The 21,632-nt window shown below is 36.0% G+C and overlaps 3 protein-coding genes across 4 annotated transcripts in view; 1 reads left to right on the top strand and 2 right to left on the bottom strand.

The window, feature by feature from the left end:
- LOC122418022 (uncharacterized) overlaps window positions 1–2,708 on the bottom strand; it is a 38,758-nt gene extending 36,050 nt beyond the window's left edge. The window contains exon 1 of the mRNA XM_043432003.1: window positions 2,547–2,708. The gene's annotated coding sequence lies outside the window, so the exon portion shown is untranslated. The remainder of the gene's footprint in view (window positions 1–2,546) is intronic.
- A 3,331-nt stretch (window positions 2,709–6,039) lies between these two features.
- LOC122417755 (uncharacterized) lies at window positions 6,040–13,817 on the top strand. Its single transcript, XM_043431551.1, has 8 exons — window positions 6,040–6,203; window positions 6,317–6,605; window positions 6,745–6,978; window positions 7,108–7,504; window positions 7,655–7,935; window positions 8,041–8,311; window positions 8,424–8,822; window positions 13,762–13,817. Exons 1-8 carry the CDS (start codon window positions 6,040–6,042, stop codon window positions 13,815–13,817), a joined length of 2,091 nt encoding a protein of 696 aa, XP_043287486.1.
- A 623-nt stretch (window positions 13,818–14,440) lies between these two features.
- l(2)37Cc (prohibitin l(2)37Cc) lies at window positions 14,441–18,456 on the bottom strand. 2 transcript variants are annotated; one of them, XM_043432001.1, is made up of 4 exons: window positions 18,244–18,456; window positions 17,733–17,828; window positions 16,197–16,618; window positions 14,441–15,156 (listed from the first exon to the last, which is right to left on the bottom strand). In XM_043432001.1, exons 2-4 carry the CDS (start codon window positions 17,818–17,820, stop codon window positions 14,848–14,850), a joined length of 819 nt encoding a protein of 272 aa, XP_043287936.1. In that variant the 5' UTR covers window positions 17,821–17,828; window positions 18,244–18,456; the 3' UTR covers window positions 14,441–14,847. The 2 variants fall into 2 exon arrangements, with proteins under 2 accessions (XP_043287936.1, XP_043287937.1); XM_043432002.1 differs by lacking the exon at window positions 18,244–18,456 and adding an exon at window positions 17,985–18,104.
- Between the last annotated feature and the right edge of the window lie 3,176 nt (window positions 18,457–21,632).

Genomic DNA, 21,632 nt, shown 5'->3' with positions numbered 1-21,632 from the left:
TATTGAACCCCACCCTTCTTAGATTATTATTTCGTTAGTGCATTTTCGAATATTTTAAATATTCTCGATATAGATATGATACTGTGAACTCTTATCCGCACCACCGCTGGGGTAGAGTTCTAGGGGCGTTTTTTTTTTACGTCACGTTATGTCCACTAGAGATCCAAAAATATGGGAAAGTTCATGTTGGAAACCGAGAGATAATTTTCGGCTCTTTACGTCGGTTTCCGAGAAAAATAAACCAATTTTTCATCAAAATTGTACTGAAAGTATTTCGTGACCCGGTCTGTCCTTGGACTTTGGCGATTTTTCCCCTTTTACACTAATATGTTACGCTCAAGAGCACGGAGGAATGCGCGTTGGAGGCCGAGATATGATTTTTGGCTTGTAGCTTTGGTTTCCACGAAAAAATACCATTTTTCTGACAAAAATGTACTGGAAATATTTCGTCCCAGGTCTGTCCTTGGACTTTGGCGATTTTTATTCTTGTGCTCTAATATGTTATGCCAATTGGGAACCCAAGAGTACGGAGAAATCCGCGTTGGAGGCCGAGATATGATTTTTGGCTTGTAACATTGGTTTCCACGAGAAACGACCAATTTTTCGTCGAAATTGTACTGGAAATATTTCGTCACAGGTGTGTCCTTGGGCTTTGGCGATTTTTCCCCTCCTACTCTAATATATTACGCCTATTAGAAGCCTAAAAGCACGGAGAAATGCGCGTTGGAAGCCGAGATATGATTTTTGGCTTGTAACATTGGTTTCCACGAGAAACGACCAATTTTTCGTCGAAATTGTACTGGAAATATTTCGTCACAGGTGTGTCCTTGGGCTTTGGCGATTTTTCCCCTCCTACTCTAATATATTACGCCTATTAGAAGCCTAAAAGCACGGAGAAATGCGCGTTGGAAGCCGAGATATGATTTTGGACTTGTAATATTGGTTTCCACGAAAAAGACCACTTTTTTGTCGAAATTGTACTGGAAATATTTCGTCACAGGTCTGTCCTTGGACTTTGGCGATTTTTATCCGTGTACTCTCATATGTTATGCCAATCGGGAACCCAAGAGCACGGAGAAATCCGCGTTGGAGGCTGAGATATGATTTTCGACTTGTAACATTGGTTTCCACGGAAAAAGACCAATTTTTCGTCGAAATTATACTGGAAATATTTCGTCACAGGTCTTTCCTTGGACTTTGGCGATTTTTATCCTTATACTCTAATATACCATGCCTATTAGGCGTTCAAAAGTACGGAGGAATGCTCGTTGGAGGCCGAGATGTAATTTTCGGTTTGTCACCTTGGTTTCCACGAAAAAAGATCTATTTTTCGTAAAATTTGATGTCATAAATTATCGGTACAGATCTATCTCTAGACTTAGGCGATTTTTCCCAAGTTTTCATACCAGGAAAGAAGCAATGTAGTGACTTCTTCAATAGAACCTATTTTTTCGATCCCTTTTCTCCAAAGTTCAAGTGAAAGATTGATAAAATTCAATGCACAACAAATCTAATAAAATTGACAATTTCAAGATATTATATATATTGCATTCTGAACCTAGAAAGTTTCACATTATTCGAAAATGGGCTTTCCAATAACTTGTTCAAGTTTTCTTCTTTATTCATATCACTATATCCAGAGATGCAAAGTTAATACACGTATGTTGATACACAAAATTTTCAAATTCTGCATGTACCGAGGTACACCGAGGTTCAATTGGAGCAAGAAAAAGTATAATGTGTCTGGACCAATAGAATTGCCTATTTTTTGATATATGAATTGCATTCTGAATCCGTCAAATGTTATGCAATTCGAGCTACCGATAACTTTTTGTAACATTTATGATTATTTGTTATCTTCCTTATTACTTATTATTTATATTTATCCATATTTTATATTTTTTCTGTAATTTTTATTCTTTATATATTTTCATATTCCATAATCAATATATATATGTATACAATGGGGCGTCCAAACTGCCCGGTGACGTACCTCTTACCGTCCCGAGACTCTACCGAATCTCTTGATACGTGTCAGAACCGAAAAAAGTATTCTCAAAAACACCTTCAGACTCTGAAAATATCGAGAGTCTCCGTATTCTAAACGTTTCATAAATTCCTTATTGAATGGTGGATAAGTGTCGGGAACGAAAAAAAAACCATTAAAAAAATCAATTTTCAATAATAATACTTGAATCATTCTCTCTAATTATTCAATAATTATTAGAGAAAATGAATTATTAGTATATTCTTAGTGTTTTCTAATTATATTAAAAAAAAAAAAAATTGCCGAGGGCTGGGATCGAACCCTCGACCATCGAGTCAGGGTACAGGGATCACCGAGGGAATTCCGGTGCATTGCAATGATGCACATAATAGCATAAATGAAGCAATATACGAGGAAAAGAAAAAGCATTTGATAGATTGACAGCGATAAAGACGGAGGGGTCATAAAAAAAAATAACGAAGAAGTTGCGACAGCGGCAGATTCGTAATTGAGGAGAAACAACGCTATCGACAAAAAAAAAGTCAGGTTATTAACTTACCGATAAAAGTACGGAGACTTTCTTGTCAATCTATTTGTTCGATTGTGTTTGTTGCCCATTTGCACACATGCTGTACTTTCCTCTGATTTTTTTTTCTTCCACAACACTACACTTTTTCCACAAAATTACTGTACAACTTTCCGTCAAACCCACGACGCTTACTAAACGTCACTGTTATGCTCTTTCGTTTGTCTTATGTTTTTTACCCGCGCCACGCATACTATTTGCAAACATGTGTACATGTATATGTGTATACACTTGTACGATCGACGTTTATATACAATAATATGACCAACGCGACCCCGCGAAAATACATATATACATATTGTAACGAAACGCTCTTGCCGACCTGGCCTGAACGCCGCCACGCGTCGGTTCGAGCTACCTTAATTTTAAAAGGAGCAGGTATGAAAGAAACGTGAGAACGCGGAATTTCGATTTTGACAATTTTAACAATTCGGATTTATTCAACTTTTATCGATTTTACAGGATCATTGATTTTTTTATTTATTATTTTGATTGCGTTCGACAATTGGGGAAAATTTCGATTGTGCTCGCCGTTTTCGAATTGATCAAATTTTTAATTTACACGTTTTTTCGCTCGCTTTTCAAAATAGTAGTTTCAATAATTCAAAAATGTTTCGATTTTATACATTAAAAGAAATTATTATAGGTTTGACGCGATATAACCTCAAATTCGTACCGCGGCCTTTTTAATTATTTAAAATTTACAAAATTTACAGAAATCTTGGTTTTGTTTGACTCGGACTCGATTAGTTTCAACTTTGAATTTAAAAAGAGAATTTACAAATTTACAAATCAATTTACAAGAAAAATCATTCCTGATTCTAGCAAGCAAAAAGAAATAAAAATTGGTTAAGTTGAGGAACAAACCCCAGGCTCTGGGATTGAAACGTCACCGAATCGCTCCGAGATCCTGAGCATCTGCAAGGTTAGGTTATTTACCGTCCACGGACTCTGGGATTGAAACGTCACCGAATCGCTCCGAGATCCCGTGCAACGGAAATTTGGAAAGTTTAGAGGTTAGGTGCGGACCCTGGACTCTGGGATTGAAACGTCGCCGAATCGCTCCGAGATTCCAGGCATCCAGGAAAAATTAGGATAGGTTAGATTGCTTGCCAAAATCAGGAAGAATGTTTGAGGTCAGCCTTTTTGTTCCGAGTCAGAATTTTGAGGAAGGACTGCCTCCCGAATGAGTCGCGCAGCGCTTCTTATACCCGTGTCCCCACCATAAAATTATCAAACGCCGAATTTTTGGTTTTTGGATCGGTTCTGCGCATCTTTTCGTAACGCCTTCTCTGATTGGCCCGTTGCCATGATTCGCGCTCGCCCGTTGGTTGCGCGGGCTAATATACGATGCGCGGACTACCGCCCTTTATGTTTTTCTGCTTATTCCGATTTTCAATAACAAAAACTTCGATTTGATCCGTTATTATTTAATTTTCTTCATTTTTTAACATTGTTACTTCGTTTAATATGATTCGAATAATTACAATCGCTAAAAGTCACGTACGCGTCCTATAGCCCATTAACGCTCTATCCGCTGTAACGACTTTTCCCGTGAGTCGCACAAACGCCTCAATCTCGAGAATCCCTGGGCGCCAGCTCGATAATTATTCGAACAAATTTTTAGATGAAATTCCTCGAGAAAGAGATTTTAAAGTTTTCCCGGTCGTAGCTGTAGGAACAACGAAGTGGTAGAGGGGCGAGGTCAAAACGTAGACAAAAGTAATTCACACATCAGATACAATATTCCGGAATCACAGGATGATTTATTAAATAAAAACAACTGATTAGAAAACACGGGAAAACAAATATTTGGTAGTTTTCAAGATAAGTAGTTTCCGGAAAATGTTCGATAAGTAGGTTCCGGAAATTGAAGTGATGGTTGCAATCCAATAATTGGTAACAGAAGGTCTTAATTAATGGAACAACTCCTGTCAGATCTCTTAACCTACGGACTTCGCGGAACAAGAAAGACGAATTCCTCTCGGCAATTCTCGAAATAAGTAACGCGAAAACGGTAGCTCTTATACCGCGCAAGACGATTACACAACTTTTCTCAAAAGCCAACGTTACCCCGAAACAATATCGCTCTCGAAATCGAAACATTCACAATATTTTTAGAGCTTTTTTCGATACAAAATTTCACAAAATAAATCACAAAAAGAAAGCGAAACGACAGCTCACCGCTACGGTTTTAGTCAAGAAATACTCCGGAAAAGACCACGGAGTTCTCCCCAATATTCCGGTGATGTCGAATTCTTGACGGGTTGGCGAAGGCTCGAAAGAATACGTCAGGTCACGTAGTGTTCCAGAAAACGAAGTCTTCCCTTAACGACAGGGCAGCGTTCTTATACTTTCGGGTCCTAGCCCCCCACCCTTCGCCTACTCGCGGGATCTAGATTATTCTCGAAGGTTTTGATTTTATTTCGATTCGCTTTCGGTTAAACGATCGACGACGGACGATGACCATTGACAGCCGAGATGTTCCGATGATTCCCGACACTTTTGACATTTCAAAATGGCGGATCCAATAAAGCGATCGTTAAATGCTAAAAATACATCTATTTCCAGGAAACTCAGTATCTAGAGGTTTTCGCGATCACGGATTACGTAACCGGCATTGGGTTTTCAAAATTCAAAATGGTGGATCCAATGTGTTGGACATAAAATTCTAAAAACTCAACAATTTTTCTTCAATCCTGTATGTAGGGAATTTTTCGTTCACTTATTACGAATCCGACATTAGATTTCTTCAATTCAAAATTGATCCAGCGATAGATTTTTCAAAAGCAGTAAAAAAAAATTACAAATGACCGGAACATCATTTTAAAAATAAAAACCTGGCAAGATCAAGGAATGGGTTAAAATCATAATTACATCAGAAACTTTTTTCTGCCAAAACACACAAAACGGTGTGAACATATTGATTTGCCATCGTGCCAATTTTTTCGTGGTTTGTAGACAACGAAAACAAATACTTCTCAAACTTCTAACTTTCTAAAAAGTGTCCTTCTCAATGAAAAAAAATACATTTTTTTAATTTTGTTGAAAATTGCGCAAAAATTAACGTGGACCGTTAAGAAAGTTGTTCTATTGGAAAGTATGTGCAAAAACCGAAACTTTATCTTTTGACAGTTTTTTTGTGTAGCCATTAGTTTTCAATACACAGAGAATTGAAAAAAAAAACGGAAAATCAAAAATTGTGAGTAAAATTGAGCAGTTAAAAATTTGAAATTATTTGTAGATATTTCTGACACTTCAAACGACACACCAAAAATTTATGAAGTCATTTAGAGATTGTAAAAATTTGGGGTGGCCCACTTGATATGGAATATCCCATATAAAAAATAAGTAAAAAGTGTTTAAATAAAATTACAACCGTGGAGAGTAGAATCGACAGTAGTCGCAAGGCGCGACGAATTATCTTGCTCGGAACAACAACCAAAAATTAAGAAATATAGCAAAAATGAGCCAAGAACAACAAGCAGCGTGGGTAGAACAACAAAAGATTCTGGAACAACGACGTAACGAATTAGAAGCATTCAAGGAGAAACTTCTAGAACAGCAAGGTTTATTACAGACTCAGCAAAAAAATCTTGCCGAACAATCGAATCATTTCGAACAACAGCAGCAGAGTTTCGAAGCGGAATGAAAACAATGGGAAACCGCAAGATCAGATTCGCCCGGAGAAACGATAACAACAACACCTCAGGTATCGAACGTTAATTTTTTTTTACCATCAGATCTCTCGCCGAATTTCGTATCGGGGAAGATTCGGACGTCTATGAAGAGCGTTTAAACCAGTACTTCATAGATAATAACGTATCGGGCAGTCATCGTATTGCTGTTTTGATAACTCTGGTGGGCCAAGAGGCTTACAAAATTTTGAGAGACCTATGTGATCCATTGTTGTCGTCGACTAAGACGTATACCGAGCTGTGTGAAATTTTGAAAGGACAGTTTGCGCCCAGAATAGCTCCGTACAACGAAAGGAGGGAGTTTTTCAATTTAACGCAGGGCGAAACAGAGTCGGTGAATGATTGGTATGCTCGGATAAAAAGCAACGCCATTAATTGTAAATTTGGGTCTCAGCTAAATGACAAAATCAAAGATGGATTTGTCACCGGTCTTCGTAGTGGTCCAGTTCTAGACATGCAAGGTGTTTGAACAGAATGCTACCACTACGCTACAAGAAATTCTGGAGGCAGCGAAAACCAAGGAGGCTTCAATCGCTGTGTCGTCGAGAACGAGTATGGCTGATCTATACAAAATTAACACGACAGCGTCGAAAAATCACTCGAGGAAAGACGCTTCGCATCACGGCAAAACAACGCAAAAATCGTCGACGCATCGCTCCGCGGACGAGGTGTCATCGAATCAAGTCAAGGAGGCTCGGTCGGAAGCAGTATGCAATCATTGCGGCGGCGTGCGACACAAGTTTAAAAACTGCAAGTATAAAGAATACTATTTGTAAAAATTGTAAAAAAAAGGGCATTTGGCCCCGGTGTGTCGAAATGAAAAAACAACTCATCAGTCAACACAGAATTATGTTGGTATTGAATTAAACGAGTCAATAGAATTCTCGGATATGTTAAATCTCTCTAACGAAGCAGGGGCTGTAGAAAAACCAGATTCGGTAGAACTAAACGTAGAGGGAAAAACAGTTTGTTTTAAAATCGATTCTGGAGCGGGCAAGTCAGTAATTCCAGAGAAATTGTATAAGAAATACTGGTCACACTGTGCTCTTGAAAACACGCCTGTTGGATTGAAGATGTATGATAATAGCGTATTGGTCCCTGTTGGTCAAATTAAAGTCAATATTAAATTCAGAGAATTGGATGAAAGAGGTACACTAATAGTAGTCAAGGGAGGCGAAAAACCCTTGTTAAGTAAAGACCTCATGAAAGTTTTGGGATTTTATATCGCATCGTGTAAATTCATGGAGAAGGACAGCGATATCGAAAACTTGATCAAACAATTTGCGGATCTATTTGAAGAAAAATTGGGAAAACACAAATTTGGAAAAATTGATATTAGAATTAAACAGGAAGCAATGCCGAAATTTTGTAAACTAAAACCAGTACCCATGGCTCTTAAGAAAAAATTAAACGAACAACTCGACATTTTAGTCGAAAATGGAGTAATTTCGTTACAAAACGCGAATGCGTGGGGTACTCCACTGGTCCCAATTTTAAAATCGGACGGTACCTTGAGAGTTTGTGCGGATTATAAGACCCCCGTAAATCATTTCGTCAAAGATGTGAAATATCCATTTCCCAGAATTGAGGACATTTTCGCGGCGTTGTGTGGGGGAGAAAGGTTCTCGAAATTAGATTTATCCGCGGTGTACAACCAGTTGGAAGTAACAGAAAAGTCCAAAAAAATATTAGCTTGGAGTACACATCGTGGTGTTTATGTCGTTAACAGATTACTCTTTGGGATTAAATCGGCATGTTCAATTTTTCAGCGAACAATGGAAAAAGTTCTGCAAGGAGCAGACGGGGTGGTATGTTTTTTAGACGACATTATTGTAACCGGAACAGACCGTAAAGAACATTTACAGAATTTACAAGAAGTTTGTAAAAGACTGTCAGAAGTAGGATTCAAATTGAACGCAAAAAAGTACGCATTTTTTCAATCAGAAGTCCGTTATCTTGGGCACATAATTAGCCAGGAAGGGTTAAAGAAAGATCCCGAAAAAATCGCAGCAATTGTTAAGGTTCCCAGACATTGGCATGGTAAACTATTATGCGAAATTTGTACCCAAATTCGCTGATATATTATCGCCTCTATATCAAATTTTAAAGTGTGAAGAATCATTTCAAAACATTAAAAAGAAGATGTTTGCAGAAAGCTTTTTGACACATTTCGATGCCAAATTGCCAGTAAAATTGTCGTGTGACGCGTCGAATACAGGAATCGGAGCCGTGCTTTTGCACATATTTCCAGACGGTTCAGAAAAACCGATCGCTTTCGCTTCGAGAATACTCCGCAATTCAGAAAAGAATTATTCTGTGATACATCGAGAAGCATTAGCTATATATTGGGCAGTTAACAAATTTTTCCAATATTTAGTCGGAAATGAGTTTATTTTGTGCTCTGATCATAAACCGTTACAAGCATTGTTCGGGGGAAACAAAGGTTTACCTCAACTAGCGGCAGGTAGATTGCAACGCTGGGCTCTGTTTCTTAGTGGGCTGAAATATAAATCTCATTATGTACCAGAGAAAGATAACGGAGGCGCGGATGGTTTGTCAAGGCTTTCGTTACAGATAAAAAAAAAAGTGGAAAAAGAGGATCACGACTATTTTCATTTTTTAGTGGAAGATCGAATCCCCGTTTCCGCGGAACAAATCGGCAAAGAAACGAGTAAGGATAGTGTCGTTAATAAAATTTTTTGTATATAAGAAACGGATGGCCGAAGGCACTAGAGGAAAAATTAAAACCATACGCTAGTCGAATAAACGAAATGGTATCGTCCACCGCACATCGGCACTGTATCACCCATCGACCAATGGATTAGCCGAAAATGCAGTAGGTTCGTTTAAGCGAGCAATAACTACAGTTTTAAGTGACCCTCGAGACAAATCGAAAATGACGACGCGAATAAGCAGATATTTGTTAGCATACAGAAACGTTCCTCATTGTACAACGGGAGAAACCCCGGCAGAAATGTTATTAAAACATAAAGTGAAAACAAGATAACATTTTTTAAAGCGACAGCAGTGGAAAAAGCAAGAGAAAAATAAACATAGTACTTTCTTGGAAGCCGTGAAGTCAGTTTCGAAGTAAATGAAATTGTATATGCTCGTTCGTATAAAAACCTAAGTAAGCCATCGTGGCAACGAGCGATAATCCAAAATAAACTTGGTAAGAGGAATTACATTTGCAAACCTTTTGATGAAAATACTGTGTGGAAAAGACACATGGACCAGTTGATCAAACGCGGGAAGTTTTATGATAACGAGCGCATAGAGCTAAAACCCAAACAAACCCAAAAAGTCTATTTGAAAATCTATTCGCTAATGAACTGACTGATTCCAAATTCAGATACATCTGAGAATCGTGCATTACTTTCGTTACTCAAGTAGTTTGGGTACTTGAGTACTCGAGTTTTGGGTACTTTCGCTCATAACTGACTGTTTTCATTTATAAACAGATTACTTGAAGTGACTACAACTCAGTTGAGCCTTTTATACAAAATAATGGGAAAATTGTTTTATACAAGCCTCTTCCGAGGTTATATTCGCTTGTGTCAGCACTTGATGGTTCAATATTTCAAATGCATCTTTTATTGATTTTTTTTCTATTCGTAAATAAGATTCCAACTGATTCTGTTTGTTTTGCCACACCAGGTGGAATAAAACTCTACAAGAGACCGTAACACAGAGAAGTGTTGTTTCGAACTCGCAATATCATGTCAATTTCTCGGTTTTGTTTCTCGGTCACCCAATAAAGGAAACGCCAAGAGATTGCGACAATGATTTTGTCACATGACCGAGCCATTTATTTATAATTTACTTATTAGATAGTTTAAAGTATATTAACTAATTGTCATGAATGCATGTATTTTATTACTAACATAAATCGTATAGTCTCGAAACGTTCAATATGAATCGCTTCCTCTTGCGAAACCGAATTCTTTTTACTATACGAAATTAACCTCTTTTAGTCAACTGCAAAACTTATTTCACAGATTCTAAGAATTTCGAATTCCTTCACTCTAAAAAACATAAACGAAATGCACAATTCATTGCGAGAGCCCGGAATGACACGCGCTCACTCAGATCTACTTTTATAAATATTTTTGCATACGCATTTGCTCAACAGTCTAAATTCTTACGCTGCAATTTGCCAATATCGGAAGCATCGATAGAGAATTGATAATCAAAATTCATCAGTCTTTCGCTAATCTTCGGTCTAAGCGGAGCTCCTCAGGTATTATACCTTGAGTCCGAGTCTTGTTCCAGGTTCTTACAACATAGTTAATATGAAGTCACGTGTCTTCGAATCTTCGCGATCAAGCGTCACTGCTCAAGGCATTGTGAGGCATTGAGGTGCAGCGTTTCTTTACTTCTCGAAGACAAATAAGAACTCATTAATCGATTATTTACATATCCAAACCTTCAAAGTACTAGGAATAAAAACCCAGAAATCGAACATTATTTCGATATATTATATGCTCAAATTTATCGAGTGTACTACGCGATTTGTGTACGTGAGTGGGCCGACTACACTGTCTTCGAGGAGACCCGCAACGCACAGCGTCCGCACGTCTCAGATTACGCGTAGAACATCGACCCGTAAGTCCAAAACTGTATCACCACTTTTTTACGTAAAAAGTGTACTTACGTAAAGCCATACAAAAAAATCATAAATGGTGGCGGGACAAAATTTTTGTTTCAAAGAATCCCATTCGCAAATCTAATTTTAGTTTGACTATTTTTTCTAATGCTTTACTCTCTGGATGGGAAACTTCTTGCAATGGTCGAGTGACTTATGGACACTGGTCTTCGGAAGAGAAATTAGTACATATAAATCACCTCGAGTTAATATAATTTTTAACAGATTAAAATCATTTACAAATGAGGAACTTCACTTTCATTTCTGTGGGGTGATCATATTGAAAAAAATCCTTTAATGTCACTAATAATGAGAGGAATTGCAAAATCTAGACCGAGCAAACCGAAATATGAAAGAATTATAACCTAGACCCTGTTATCAGAACTAGAGCAAATGTCTCCGGTGGAAAATTTGACTCTTCAACAGCTTACAATTAAAACAGCGATGTTACTAGCACTCGTTACAGTGCATCGTAAGCAAACGTTAATCGCTGTCAAAAGGAACAAAATCAGAAAAATTGAGAACGGTTACGAAATCGAAATCCCATTAAGGATTAAAACAAGCAGACCTGGAGCATACCAGTCTCTTCTGTTATTACCAAGATTCACGGACAAAACGAATCTGCGCATAAGTTCAAATTCGAAAAAAACCATTTCGAAACGCTTCAAAAGATACTCTAAGTCGCTGGATTAGAACATTTTTGTTGGAGTGCGGTATAAGTTCAGAATTCGCACCGCATAGTGTCAGACATGCAGCCACATCGCGAGTTCGTACTAAAGGGGTAGACATCAATATAATCAAAAGTTTGACAGGGTGGTCATATATTTCAAAAGTTTTTTATAATAGGTCGCAAAAGCCGTTAACTGTATCACGTACTCATTAAGCCAGAGAAACTGGATAAATGTAATAATATATTTTTATAAACGATAATAATGGTAAAATTTATTCACGATGAATTGTGATAGCTCTAAACATCCTACAGAGTGATTTCTTCAAATGAAGCATGAGGCATAATCGAACGGTCGAAGAAATCACTTCCCACCCTGAGAAAAAGAGTTTAAAAAATGAATTTAAATCCCTTTCCGTGATCTCTTCACGGAACTTTAAAATACATGAAGAACAACTACGGCAACGCAGGAATAACAACCGTATTTTGTTTATCAGTTCATTGGCTAAAATATATGGTGAAGTGAGCGTATACTAGCGGTACTATAGAGTGATTTCGAGAACGAAGCATGAGGCATAATCATAGTCGACATTCACCCGCCTTCGGCGGGCTCACTCGACCGTTTGATTTGGCGAACATAAATTTTCGGTCGAAACGACTACAAAAACTACCGAAATCCTGGTCGTACAACCCTTCGACATAACCGTGGAAATCTCTAATTGACGCCGAGTGGGAGGGTATAAGACATTCTATCTACAACAGACATAATGACCAAAAATAATAACGGAGCTAATTAACCCTAATCATTCACTTGGGGTCTAAACGACCCCACTTGTTTTGTGTAGTTCTGACGTTTTCCAGCAAGCGACACTGTTAGAATATTGTGCAACACAGTGTCGTATGGTGCCCGTGCTATTTCCCTGTTGGAACGCATTGTGTAACACAGTGTTGCTCCGTGATGCTTCCTGAAAAATGTTCCTAAAGAAGTGTGAGTAATTAGGGTTAATATCCTTCATTATAAAAAATTTCAATGTTAAGTGATAAAAAGTTATACACTAGGGTGGGTCAAAATAATCGACTTAATTTTTTTTTTAGATCTGACACAGAAAAACTAGTTTTTAAACACCTCTATAAAGTTCTCACAAAAAATGAGCTTTTAATATTGAGGAATGGTCTTTATCACTGTTTTTTATTTTTATTTCAGTCTCACATAAAAATGACCATATTTTATCTTTAAAGTAGTTCGGCCGTTTGATAAAGTACGGTGAAGGTCCACTTTTTTTACGGTAAATTAAAGTTTAAGATTCCCTAATAACGATAAGCAGTTTCGGAGCCTCTTACGGGGCAAAATTTGGAATTATTTCATTTATAATTTTAAGTTTTTAAAACAGTATCCTATGAGTAACTCACAATAATATCAAATGTAAAGAGATCGTACGATGTTTGATCTTCGGAAAAGTTTATATCGTGAAGAAAATTTATCACAGATTCCGATCCTTTAAAAAAACATTACCTTACAGGATTCTTAAGAAAGAAAACATGAAAAAACTTTAGTTTTTGACGTGTCGAAAGCCGATTTCAGTCATTACGTCGGACTGCTGATAACAGCTGATTGAACTTCGGGCAAATTCGGGAATCGCGGGAATTTCATCAAATTTAGTTTTGAGACTGACTCACGTGCGTTCATTCGTCTAGTAGCTTCGCTTTTTTTTCAATGAATTGACCATTCTTTTTTCTTGGTGTCATTACACCGATATAAACTTTCTTTCGCACAATAAAAATGTTTCCTAGGTTATGTGTATTTCAAGTGTTATCGATATCAACTCAATCATCAACTCGGTCAAGTTGAAGTATAAATTTGATCTGTTATGATATTTTTAAAGCATTTTATCACATTTTTATGATAAAAATATTCAGAATGTAAGTGTTTATTAATTTTATTAATAATTTAGACTTAATATTAATCAACATAAAGTAGTTGCAAACATGACTAGTCATAGAACGGCCGAACTACTTTAATCGATTGTTAAGCCAATCCCCCTCCCCTTCCATATTTTTGTAGCAAATTGAGCACTACAAAAAAGGTTTTTTACACTTTTTTCATTAACCTAACCGTTTACAGGATATTCGAGGTTAAAGGTTGAAGAATTTGTTGAATTTTTTAATTTTTATTTTTAGCTTGGTCGTTTACGGAAAAACAATTATTGCCAAACGAGTACGGCATATTTCCGTAAGAAATTAAACACTACAAAAAAGGTCTCTTGCGTTCAATTGATTACCCTAACCGTTTGTATTCGAATCACTATGCGTGCCGATTTCAACAGTTTTTTAATAACTCTTTTTAATTTCGTTGGAGTAAGCAATTAAACGCAAACGACTTTTTTTTGTAGAGCTTTTAATTTCCTAAAAAAATATGTGGGGGAGGGGGGGGGCTTAACAATCTATTAAACATGAAGTATGGTAATTTTTATACGAAACTGAAATAAAAATAAATATCGTGATGAGGAAGATCTCCCCTTCAAGATTAAGAGCTCATTTTTTGTGTGCCCAGGAACTAGTTTTTCTGTATCGGATTAAAAAAAAAAATAAAGTCGATTTTTTTTACCCACCCTATTATACACACATATCCATGTTCGGGTATTTGTAATTTTAGAGACTACATCGATATGATGCTAGAATGAACAACAGATTGAAATAAAAAGAACTTGTCATACTTCAACCAACTTTTATCTCGCAGATCATTGGTATTAATTAATTAAACGATAAAAAAAACTTTCATTGACAAACATGAAACTACACTATAAGAAAAAGATAAACTTGTAAACATTTTCAGGGAAAAAAATGAAATCTCAACAAGAACAATTTATTGGTTTATTGACCCTTTCTTTCTCTGTACTTTTCTTTTCATTGGTGTAGTGAAAAATTCGAGTAAGAATCACGAGAACAAAAGTCCGAGCTTTGGAATTTTAAATCAGGAATTTCTCATCGTACATTGGTGAAAAAAAAAGTTAGAAAACAAAAAAGGTAAAACAAAGTACGTGAATCTACAAAATAATTTTGAACTTAAGTCTCGCGAAATTCGAATTGCGAATGCTAAAAATATTGTATCCGTGTATTTTTTTTTTCGAACTGTTGGGAAAACGTTTTCATAGAAAAAAAACTGCGACAAATGCTTTCTTTCCTGCACATGATTTTCATACGCATTCATTTTTCTTCTTTGCATTATATTTTTCCACTGTTTTTAAGTTTTAGTCATTTTTTTGTCTATTGTTGAAGATTGAGAAGGACATTTTGGCTTGAAGGCAAATAAGCGACATTTCTTGAACGTGATAATTGATAGGCGATGTCCTCGGCAGCTTCGATTCTTCTCAATTCAACGAGACCGTCACCCGCGTCTCCAAGCGATTTTGCCAATAAACTGGCCGCTTGGGCGTCACCTTCGGCGCTGATAATCGATGCTTTCTTTTGCTGTTCCGCTCTTTCTACCAGGAAACGAGCTTTTTCTGCGTCTTGCTGTGCCACTTGCTTCAATTCAATCGCCTGACTGAATTCTTTGCCGAATGTCAAGTGTGTCTGTAGAGAAAATATCATTGATAACATTGGGATTTTTATATAAACAAAAAATAATATGAATTTTAGTCGTTCCCATGAAAAATTAGCAATGTTCCTTCCAAAAAACTTTGACTTTGTTCTATAATTAGCAGAAGAATGAACTACTCGTAGAAGTATTTTTTTATCACTCTAAAACTGTAACGATATTAATTCTGATTGATAAAACAAACAATGTTAAGATATGTATTTTCGTAAAATTAAAAAATTATTCAAGAACATTTGTTCCATCATAATTCTTTGCATTCTTGAATGCATTGAAATTTTAATATTTTTTCTCGAAGGTTTTTTGAATTTGGTTTCTATCTATACTTGGTGACTATGAATTTCTGAAATACACCTAAAGTTTCAATATGTCAAGAAGTAGATGATAAAATGTTTCGTTCCTTTGATTAAACCGATGCAGCAGTGAAAACAAGAATCGTTATCTATTACAATGATGCAGACAAACACCTTAATTTCCTATGTGTTTTCGTTTAGTTTGTCAAATGTCCATGAACTTCTTGGAGTTCGTGTATTTTTTCGATTAATATTGCGTAATATGGGACTAGTGTAGGACTTCTGTTTTATGTTATAAAGAAATCAATGACACATTTAGAGGCATTTCTCGAATAGAGAAATTTAGAGAATATTCAGCAATCGAATTTTACTTCTACTTTTTCAAGTATTTGTCGATATCATTTCCAAAATTGCAGTAGTATCTTTTTTTAGTATTTTCTGAAACTTGCATCATTCGGAAGTTTTAATATTCATTTTTATTTCCTTTTTCCAATTTCCTAGGAAGAATAATTTTTTGATCGTCTCGGTCCAGAGATCTATTCGATTTAATGTATTGAACATTAAAAAATTTTTTCACTGCATTCAAAAATTCTGACCACGCTAAAAGCGTTAAAGGTGATCAGAAAAATAATATAATAATAGTTCCAGAATAATGAATATCCCATTACAAAATCAAAGTGTACGTCTCTAAAAATAAGTAAATTTATTTTTTTGGATTAACTTACGATTGAAATGTCATCAAGGATAACACCAAATTGGGCTGCTCTTTCGGTAAGATCTTCGCTAACTTTTTGGGATACCATTTCTCTCTGGGTGATCAATTCACCAGCATCAAATTGTGCGACAACAGCTTTGAGAACTTCAGTAGTGATGGATGGAAGAACTCTTTCATCGTAGTCAACACCAAGAATCGTATAAATTCTGGGCAAAGAGTCTGGTGTTGGTCTGAATAATATACGGAGTGTGATGTTCACATTTTGTAAGTCTTTGCTGCCTGTTACAACAGGAACGTTTCTTGGTCTTGAGCGAATGTCAAATATTATGGGTTTTTGTATCCATGGTATGAAAAAATGGGTCCCTTCGCCTACAACTGCATTCTTTACTCCTGCAAATCTGTCGAAGATTACAGCCCGATGACCACCATCAACTGGGGAAAAACATATCGATGAAAAATCATTAGAATTGTAGAATACTTTCCCATGCTCTTATCTCTTCATAATGGGTAACATTAATTTTGTGAGTGCAAATTATAAATGGTTTTTTGTTATTATTTTGCTTTGAACTGCTTCAACTCTGCTCCAAGTTTCAAGATTCTAGGCCACTTATTTTAAAAAGTACCATGTTAAAGTAATTTATAACTAGTAAATGTTTAAATTCATAGATTCTTGGACGTAAGATTTCTGTTGAATATTATGTTTAAAATTATCTGTTATTTCACAGGGGAAACTTAATTAGGATATTTTCTTGAATCCAAGAACCATATAAATAAAACAACTTCGGATAATTGAAAATATTTAGGAATTTTATTAACAGGAAATAAATATTTTGATGTATATGCAAAACAAAGGTTTAAAGTTCTTCCAAGTTGAAAAATAAATGTCTTTTACTTTTTAGCACAAAAATTGACGTTATAGGTCCTATTAACGAATCAATAACACCCTAAGCGATATTAAAGTTTTACTACAAAAATATTTATAAAGACTTCAATGTGCTTACTGTTAGATATAATTATCTATTTGAATATCTATAGAGTTTTTGTCTTTGGAGTTAAGCAAAATTGATATTGTAATTTCATAGTTGGCTTGGTTAATACTTTTAACAGTTAATGAGTTTTTATTGGTAGAATTAGTTGAAATTTTATTATATTCTCATACTGTGATCTCTGACATCAGTAATTACCTCAATCACACTCAAACTCATTTTGTTTACCATCTACGAGTACAAAAATGGGCTATAACTTTTTCAAGGATCCAAAAATTAAATGAGTAAAACTTTGAATATTTAAAAAAATGATCAAAATAGAATGTATTATTCATCTCTTTGACATTTCAATTGTTTTATAATCCAAAGCTGTGAAATTGTTCACAAGACGACGTGGGGTTTTCAAAGTTGCAGTATTATAAGTTTGAACCAATATTTTAACTGGTTCTAAAAGATACGAACTCCTCTGAAGCTAAAATGTTGAAAATTCGACGTTTCTTACCAGGTAATTAAGATTCTATTGATAATTATTGATAATTAAGAATTTTTTTCAATCTTACCATTGTAAAGAGCAGAATTGACGACGCTGCCTGTGAGAGCAACGCCAAGACCCAACTGACCGATCCTATTGAAAAAGTTTGATGCCATTTTTTTTCCTGAAAAGATCCACAGTGAGAAAAATTATTAACAAACAGCAAACAAGTAACAAACGCCAAACATTCTCGGGTAATTCTAACCTAAAGTTGGCTCCGCCGAAGCCGGCATCTGTTACGTAAAAAACCCGTATTAACTATTGGAAAATTCAGACTAACCTAAAAATGAAGAACTCGCAAAAACCTGAGAGATGATGCAAGAAGATGTAAAAGAATGAAATTCACTGAAAAGCAATCTAAGAAAAGATCTAAGTGCGAAAACACCGGTTTGCGATTCTTTTTTTTTCTTCTACTAATTCATGTCGCAAAAATCAGCCTCCGTTTCAAAGATTCAACGATGGTCCTCACAATTAATTTACAAAAAGTTATTTATTTCCTATTGTTATGTTGAAATCAAAACTTGGTTTAAATTACTTACAAAAGTTTGTCTCGTTGTTCAGAAGTCTTACTTTATTTTGTTATAAAGTGAAAATGCAATTTCTTCAGTCTCAATCCCTTAGTGCCCTCGTGCGAAGCATACATACACACACATACATACGCCTATAAAAGAGACTGAGAGAGACACAAAACGAGGACAGTGCCGACAGTGGTGCTTCTCCCGGGTTGCTCCTCGACCTTCGGTCGGCCTATCCATCAGCCGTGATCCGGCCTATCAGGCCTATCCGCAAAGAGGCGGCGATCGATGCGCCGCTCTCTTACTGGCGGTTGTTATGTAAAATGTCACGTGATCGATGTGGCGCGGTTAACGAAATGGTTCGAATAATTTTTGCTTTCAACTGTCATCCAAATGGTTATGTAGATGTAGAATTTTATTTTATTTCGTTATTAATTATCGTTTACTTTTTTCGAAGCCCTCGGAATTGTCAAATTCATTTGTTTTCCGTACAATCAAATTCTATGAATTGCAAATTTCGGGGATTGAGAAAATTTGATAATTTATATTTGTTCAACTAATAAGTACAAATTCTTGTATCAATATGGCTCTTCATTCTCTTTTTTAACACCCGACTGACCGCAGGGCCAAAAAGACAGGAGTTATGCATTTTACTTGCGATCACGAGTGGGAGGATATTCCTTTGTCACCAGTCTTCTCGAAAACGGTGATAGTTGTCTTGACCAATTTTTGACATAACTTTTTATACAGGGTGAATCATTTAACGTGACCACCTCGAATAATTCCCAAAATAAGCGTTGTATGAAAATAATATTCAGACAAAAGTTGCATGGTTTCGAGAGGCACATTATATGGTACATATGTTGTTTTGATAGGTGAAGACGTTTCGAAGATTTGAAGGTCAACTTCATTTTTTTAAATGGAATGCTATATTTTTTATATGAAAATATGGAAATCGTGATGGTATTGACAATAGGATTATCTGAATAATAATGTAATCCATGTTTTTTTGCAGAAAATTTATTTTAACAAATGTTTGAAATAATGGCCATTAACCTCGACACATTTCCGAAGACGTAGAACTAATGATTCTCTTGATCTTCGAATAGTTTCTGGTGTGATAGCGGCGCTATCATGATATAGTGGGGTTACAATTAGAATATTTACAATCATCAGAAACATCCCAACTCGACAGTGGTGGCCAAGTGGCCAAGTGTGTAAACTCTACACTATATACAGTGTAACGCTTTTACCAGTTGAGCGACAAATTATCCCAATTCTTTTGTTGTTGGGCGCCAGCCGAGGCTTTCTCCTCGACAAATTTTTATTGAATTTAAACAAAAGAAATAGGCTCGAGAATTGACCAGACTAGCTTTCGATATTCTCGGTAGAGGAGCATGAGCCTTCTGGAGGAAAATAATTACGGGAATGCAGAGCTGGGATTACAAATACGATTTATTAGAAAACAAAATAAGAAACAAAGATAATATTAAAAATTTTCCAAATATTTCAGTTGGCAATTCCGTCAGTATAATATTTGATTAACAAATGTCACCTCTGTTGAATATATGTTCTCGGATATAATTCAAACGATACTATCTCACAATTTACAATACGAAAGTAAGGCGTGGCCTACGAAATTACGATACACAGGTTCTCGGTGACAGAACACGAAATGACGATAATTCTTAACCTAGGACTTTGATCCGGATGTAAATCTTTAATTTAACGAATTCCTCTCGGCAATTCTATTAATTCCACAACGATAAGAAATTTATTATTGATGAACAAACAAATCAAAAGGGACATTAGAATTCAATTCCCTCGTGCGACATTCGATATCGTTCAACTCTTCGATATTTCACCGATTTTAATTTGCGCACAAAATAATACGAAACGAGACACAATTATGAACGAGACAACGGCTCACCGTAATAGTTTCAGAAATTGTAACTCCAGCAATTATCTTCGGGATTACGATTCGATTTCGGGGCGTTGGCTTCTCGAAGGCAAAAGATGAGGCTCAAGAGAATGCGTCCTTCCTCGCTGTGGTCCGGATTTCGAGTAACGAGATCGATTCGAAATTTCTATAACGCGGTAGTATGGGACCTAACCCCCCACCCTTAGCCTCCTCGTTTGATCGAGATGTTAATGGGTTCTTCGAGAATCTTCGCGAATAATTCGCCCTCCGGATTTCAAATTGTCAACGTTCGAGAATATTCATTGTTGACAATATCGACGTTAGATCTCGGTGCTTGTAGACGCACCGCGAGTTCGACGGTTCGGGGTGAGGCTTTGAGTTAGCGTCCCACCGCTCGATGTTTTGAATCTCGTACTCGATGACAACGAGATCTACGATGAAATGACGGATGACCTTCTATCTTTGAACTGCCCAATTTCTCTGCTCTCGCTTCTTCCTTGATTTTTCGAAGCTCGTTGCTCGCTCATAAAATGTTTAAATGTGAAACAAAAAATTATAAAAATAAAATTCATAATATTGGTTTCTTTATCGCTTGAGACTTTTGAGAGAAGTATTCGTTCGAGAGGTATTCAGACAACGTCGAAAAACGCCTTCTCCTGAGCCATGTTTGAGGAATTATATACTTTTAAGTAACGAGCAGAATTGCCACGTCACAACAGATATATCCATGGATGTATCATTCGCGATCGTACAACGGTGGAGAATATCTATATATAATATAAAGTTTACACACTTTATCTTCAAATTCGTTTGCTTAAGAAAATAGAAGTAAACTTTAAAGAAAATGTTTTAAAAAATCATTGAAAAACAAAATTTAAACGAAATGTTTAAAAGAAAAGTTAAAAAGAATGTTTTAAGAATACATTAAAAAAACTCCCGACTGAAAAATGGTACAGCGTAGAAAATAAAATGAAGTCGAGAAAAAACGAATGTTAGAAAAAAACAACATTGTAAAAAAGATATGCGTTTCCAGAAAATGATTCGTCTTCAAACTCCCTTTAAGAAAATAGCAGTAAACTTTAAAAAGACTGAAATAAAATAGATGAAATATATATAAGATAGATCTAGTTCTTACTCAATGATTTGATTAGAGACTTTTCCCGACAAATATAAAGGTGGTTCTTCTATGAGACAGTTAAATTAGGAAATTATTTAAATTTGGCATACATATTGTTTAACATATGAACAACACCTCTATAAAATTTCAACAAGTTTCACCATCCCGAACCCGAGATATATGTAATTGAAGTTGACTCAATTAACACGTAACATATATCCAGTATCGAGAATTTTTCATCATCATTTGTAAATATCGTAACGAAGTGCGCACACGACGATTGAGGAACCGCCGATGCGACGACGAAGATCCACAACTCGGTTGCTCCCTCAGTCACGTAACATATAATATATAATTATATATAATATATATAAA

The sequence above is a fragment of the Venturia canescens genome, chromosome 11, assembly GCF_019457755.1.
Source record: "Venturia canescens isolate UGA chromosome 11, ASM1945775v1, whole genome shotgun sequence".
NCBI classification, from domain to species: Eukaryota; Metazoa; Arthropoda; class Insecta; order Hymenoptera; family Ichneumonidae; genus Venturia; species Venturia canescens.
Note: the sequence above shows the minus strand (reverse complement) of the source record. Positions and strands in the feature narration are given on the sequence as shown.

Bases quoted from the DNA above. Each gene is read 5' to 3' on its own strand.
- LOC122417755 (XM_043431551.1), top strand. From the start codon at position 6,040: ATGAGCCAAGAACAACAAGCAGCGTGGGTAGAACAACAAAAGATTCTG. The intron at 6,204-6,316 runs GCAGAGTTTCGA...TTTTACCATCAG, and splicing joins AATCATTTCGAACAACAGCA to ATCTCTCGCCGAATTTCGTA. The intron at 8,823-13,761 runs GTTTGTCAAGGC...TTTTATTTTTAG, and splicing joins AGATAACGGAGGCGCGGATG to CTTGGTCGTTTACGGAAAAA.